Here is a 5,877-nt window from a genome sequence, read left to right as displayed (position 1 = left end):
TACCGCGAAGCTCCTGATTTTGGTTCCACAGGAATGTCGAGGTCTCCGACCAAAGTTCCTATCACCTTGAAAGACGCAAAGAGTGTTATTCAACAAGTGCATTTTAAACCTAATAACGAATACATTTGACTTGCCACTTTGAAAGGTGGATTCAAGGCTTTCGCAAACAATGTACTTTGGCGGACAGGGTAAGTCTCTCCAGCAACATAGTCTGTAGCAAAGGCCTACGAATAGTCGATTGAGTTACGGTTCTGGCGAATCTCCCAATGTACTGCACAACACACTTCTTACCATTCCATTTTGATCAAGGCTGACAGAACCCGACACTTTCAGATCTCCAGTGGCTGCAGAAAGTACAATCCATACATCATTGTTACCAAACAATGAAACCATGAAACTTGTGCCAGAATGACTTAGAGTAGCCCACTGATTGACGTTGCCAGATTGTTGCAATTTCTCGACAAGACCACCGGATGAAGTATAAGCGACAAAACCAACTCTGGCAACAAGGTTATAAGTGAGTACCTATTAAAAAAAGAGATGAGTGCGAGTGACTAGATTGAATGAAACAGAAGCCCTTCTTACATCGCCTAATTTCAAACCGTATTTGAGGTCAGTCGTGGAAGAAGTTATTGGAGCGTTTCCTTCTGTAGCTGCTTGTTTCTTGATTTCTTCGAATCCTCCATAGCATACGCCAACGAGTAAGATCAGTGCAAACAGCGACCCAGTAATTGGCTGACACATTTCGTTTCGTAGTAAGGAGGAGATAACCGGTGGCAAATCGTGAGTGTTGGTTTGGCTGAAAAACTAAACAACAATGTGGTGTGCTGGTTGTTCACACACTCTCACGGCTGCACCTCTGGTGATAAGCTTTATCCACCTCCACCAAAGGCATATTCGTGACATATCGTACAACCCTGCATCACAAAGTACGGCGGGAACGAACATGCCTGATTTCAGTTTCGAAATTGAGTGCTACAGCATGCCACTGGCTCATGTTACGAAAGCGAGGAGAAGGATCAATAGCTCGAAGTCAGCTAAGATTGGCAGTTCACTGTTAGATAGCAAAAGTTGTGGCTCTGTTTAACAGGTTGAGATTCCGTTGACTTTTGCTGGAGCACAAACGAACCCCATCACACAGATCCATAGTTCCTACGGTCCTTAGATTACCCACGAGATACAAAAGTGCTTGACGATGCTACGTTTCCTTTGGGTGATTGTTGCGAAAGAGATCCTTCGAGTAGCCTTTCTGTTGTAAGACGTGTGATGCAATCAATGCGGATCGAAGGTGTAGAGGAAATAGGCTCAATAATGTCGTTTCAATTAAGTTCCAATCCTACCTGAAGGTCAAAAGTGTTAGGCCCGAAATACGCAATCTCTCATCTGCGTATCTTGCAGCCACTAGCCACCCAAAAAAACAGCAAAAACCCTGATCAACTGTCAGAAAATTAGCATCGATTAGATAAGGTGTCGCAAAATTGAGCTTCAAAAGCTCTTAGATGGTCATCTAAGAGCTTCTGTGGCTCCAAAAAGACATCAATATGGACTTGAAGAGCCGATTTAGCTCGGTCTTTCGTAGACAAAGACCAAACAATCAACCACAAGATCCCCTGGTAAGCGATGAACATACCTGAAAAATGCAATCATTCTAACTCGAGATCTACTTAGTTCGTCACGAACGTCCCTGTAGGACTGGAAGATCCGAACATTGAACGTGTTTCTTATGGTGCTGCCAATAATGAAAATAATGGAAGCGGCAATAGCAGCCAAACGGCTGTCAGTCCGGATCTATCTGCTCTGTCTACCTTTAACGAGCAAGATCAGCTTAAACCAGAACCAGCTCGAACTGACATGGTACATCCTGTAAGCTCTGGCATCCGGCCTCACGTTGTCATTGCAACAATTACTAACGGCCCGTTGATCTAGCCTTCGTATTCTGCTTCTTCACCAGTACTTACGCAGTATCGTGTGGTACTCGCTTATACGCCTCTGGAGCCGGATGAACTGGCCCTAAACTTGGGAGACCTGGTCGTCGTTACTGAGTCCTTTGTTGACGGTATGTGTCAGCAGACATAGAATTGGTATCCAACCTCTCGAGTAACATTCTTCTATCAAGGCTGGAGTCATGGATACTCTCAAAGTAGTGGTCGATCTGGAATGGTCCCAATGGCAGCTCTAGAAGAAATACGAGAAATACAACATCTCACTGATCCTCAGTTAAAGGACCTTGCTTCTATGCATAGCAATACTCAGATCGCCCGAACAGAGTCTAATATTCGAAATGACGAGTTGTCGGACTTGAAGACTTGGTTGAATCCTCCAGACTTTAGACTCACCATGTTTACTCTGAAGGAAAAGAGGCTCAAGTCAACTAGAGGCTGGCTCTTGGATGAACTGAATGAATGGATTGTAGGGAATGGTCAATCTAGTGTCTATTGGCTATCTGGCGTAGCAGGTGTAGGCAAATCCGTCATAGCTGGTTGCTTTGCAGATGCGCTAGAGAACCGGAATCAATTGGCGGCACACTTCTTTTGCAAGCATGACGAGCTTGCTCGTAATGATCCATTCCGTGTAATATCGACATGGGCATTCCAGTTGGCTGCCTTCGATGCTGATGTTAGGAGGACTTTAAGGGATTTGCGTGAATCTGAACCCAACTTTTTCGTGAACACGCCATCCATCGGTCTTCAATTTGAACAACTCATAGTGAGGCCCTTATCGAGCTATCGTGGTGGTAAAGCCGTTATGCTGCTAGATGCTCTGGATGAATGTGCTGAAGAGGGTAGTACTTTGCGGAAAGACTTTCTCGAGGCTCTTGGTAGGCACTTCGCCCGTCTTCCCAACAATATTGTACTGTTTATTACCAGTCGCCCACTGCAAGATCTACGAAAGCAGCTGTCGAACTATAAACCACGAATGATGACACTGGAAGCCGCGGATAATTTGAACGATATAAAGCTGTACGCATTTTATCGACTGAAACACCTACGGTCGATCTTGGACTCCGACGAAATAGTAGATACACTCGCCGATAAGCTATCCGTAATGGCTCATGGACTTTTCGTATGGCTCTACCTGGCTTGCGATGCAATGGATACCTCTGACGATCCAACCCAAACTATCGTCGAACTAGAGCAACGGTCTCTCGGCAATGATGAAGATCGCATGGACACTTTATATACCAGAGCTCTGGTGGCTAGTTTCAAAGGAGCTCTCGAGTCAGCAAAACAATTATGTAATAGGTTACTAGGAGTGCTTGTAGCTCTCCGGACACCAATGTCCGTAGAAGATATATCATCTCTAGTACGTATGCCTTCAACAACGATCAAAATCAATTTGACTCGTGTTGAGTCGGTACTCGTAATATCCAAATCATCAGTCCAGCTCATGCATAAATCTGTTGCCGACTTTATCACTTCCTCCGACCGATGTATAGGCGACGCCTTGCCATTCTATATCAACCGACAGTTAGCAGAAGCGCATTTGGCTAGAGTATGTCTTGTATGTCTACCAGCTGATTTGGATCTGAAAATCATTCAGGTGCAGATCGAACGTCTGAGAGGTATTGCACCCTCTGACACCCCTACGTATATAAGATACTCCCTGAACCACTGGGGCGATCACTTAAATTCCGTGGAGCAGATGGACAGTGAGTTGACAGAGATCCTTACCCAAACTCTTCGATCATATGGTCGAGCCATGCTTATAGTAGCGGTGCTAAAGAACTTGCCAGTCGCTCTCAAACATATCCTGAGAGTCGGTGGAGGTCCAAACTTATTGAAGGCCGCTGAAGAACTAAACTTTTTCAAATCTCCAATACTATTAGAGGCTGCAATATCGGGAAACGCTGAAGTCGGTGATGCATTGTTGGAATATGGAGGGGCTGATGTAGATTGCCGCAGTAATGATTTCTTTTGGCAGACTCCCTTATTTGTGTCGTCCTTCACGAACAAGACAGTAGACATGGTCAAAGTGGTGCTTCGTCATAACGCCGATATTGACCTGGTGACTGGGATTGGACTGAAATCCGACGCAGTTTGTTCAGGTCTACCATTGCGGCTGATTCTTCAAGAACGCATACGTCGAAAACGGAAACGAGACGAATCGCGTATGGTAAGGACTGGCATTTAGAATCGTCTCAAACCATAAGATTTGAGTATTACTGTATTTAGAACGACGCTATGAATTCTGCAAGGCTGGCAGATGTCAACCGCTTGAAAGAGCTGCTCAATGCCAATCCGTCGATGAACATAAATCAACAGTATCCTGACTGCAGTAACAAGAATCTGCTGCTTGTCGCCTGTCAGTATGGATCGGTTGATGTCGCCATATACTTACTGGGCATTGGAGCAGATCCAAATATAACAGACGACCAAAGTCGAAGTCCACTGCACCATGCTTGTGCCTATGGCTCGCTGACCACTGTCAAGGCGTTGATGGAAGCCGGGGCAAAAATAGACGCAGAAGGTGAAGATAGTAAAGGCCCTTATTTCCAAAATGCCTTTGTAAGGCCCATTGATTTGGCTTGTGAGAAGGGACATATCGAAATAGTTAGGTGGATGCTGGATACAGGAGTCAGTCCCTCAGCAATAGGGCATGATAAGATTCATCCTCTCCTGTATGCAGCTATGGGAGGCTCTGTAGAGGTTGCTCAATTACTCATAGCAAAAGGAGCCAACGTAAACTATCAGAGTAAATACTTTGGCACCGCAATATTTGCAGCTGCATGCTATGGAGTCCAGAACATGGTCGTCTATTTGATACATGTCGGAGCAGACCTTCAGCTTGGATGGAATGCTCCGGATTTAGAATTGGAAGTCTGTCGAGCACCAAACATTCCGCCGTTTACAGGTGCCTGCTGGTACGCATGTGCAGAAGCTGCTGCTACCCTGCTTGATAAGGACCAAATCAATGGAAGTGGATTCCGTCTTGAAATGAAAAGGGGCGGAGTTTGGTACCGTTGCACATCGACACCACTGATATATGCTGCTATTTGGGATCAGTCCGAATGGACGCGCACCTTGCTAGACAATGGTGCTGACATCGAAGGTACCAGTGTCCGACAACTAGTCCCAGATCTAATTGGAGGTACTGCTCTAGTCAATGCTGTATTTTACGGCAGACTTAATGCAGCGAGGACATTACTAGCAGCGGGTGCTAATAACAATGTACGGGTGGCTAATGGAAAGACGTGCATGCATATTGCAGCATATGGTCCGATGATTGGAGATCGTGGAAAGTCAGACATGGTCCGTCTCTTACGGTTTTATAAAGCCAATCTCGACGATGCCGATCCAGATGGAAATACTCCGTTACATATGGCAATTACTATGAAAGCTACACTGGTGGTGGATACATTGTTGGAGCTTGGAGCTAGAATTGATATTGTAAATCATTTAGGAAACAGTTGCCTGCACGAAGCAGTTAGACAACGAGCTGCTGGGATGGTCAAGGTGTTGACTGACAATAGTGCTGACAGAAATATAGAGAACAAGGAAGGCATGACGCCTTTGCAGATTGCTGTGAAGGAGGGTTATAATGAGCTGCTGCATCTGTTGAAATGAAGCTGTCAACCAGAGCAGAATTCCCGTAGTGTTTTGAACATTCATCTCATATAATATAATAGATGCGTTTATACTCATAGTCTTACTGATATATGCTGTTACCCTATTGCGATACTCATAGAATGAAATATTCTCAGTCACGTAAATCGCACGTGTAGCCACCAACTACTTCAAGCTGTGACAGAATGGGATGAGTTGGAATTGTGAGCCGATTAAGACGTATTCATTGCTATTCTAGCATTAATTCATCGAATATGGTGTCATTCAACTGCCGTAAAATCAGAGTTGGGTAGTTGTGGAGTTGCTCAACTCC

At 45.0% G+C, this 5,877-nt stretch overlaps 1 protein-coding gene across 1 annotated transcript; it reads left to right on the top strand.

The window, feature by feature from the left end:
- Nucleotides 1-1,541: 1,541 nt before the first annotated feature.
- SmJEL517_g04555 (uncharacterized protein) lies at nt 1,542-5,564 on the top strand (the record flags this gene model as incomplete). The annotated part of the gene is made up of 5 exons (XM_031170483.1): nt 1,542-1,613; nt 1,669-1,863; nt 1,927-2,056; nt 2,117-4,113; nt 4,173-5,564. 5 exons carry the CDS (start codon nt 1,542-1,544, stop codon nt 5,562-5,564), a joined length of 3,786 nt encoding a protein of 1,261 aa, XP_031023538.1.
- Nucleotides 5,565-5,877: the final 313 nt, after the last annotated feature.

Source organism: Synchytrium microbalum, assembly GCF_006535985.1.
Source record: "Synchytrium microbalum strain JEL517 chromosome Unknown SmJEL517_scf0032, whole genome shotgun sequence".
In the NCBI taxonomy this organism is placed as follows: domain Eukaryota; kingdom Fungi; phylum Chytridiomycota; class Chytridiomycetes; order Synchytriales; family Synchytriaceae; genus Synchytrium; species Synchytrium microbalum.
This window is presented reverse-complemented; position numbering and strand designations above follow the sequence as displayed.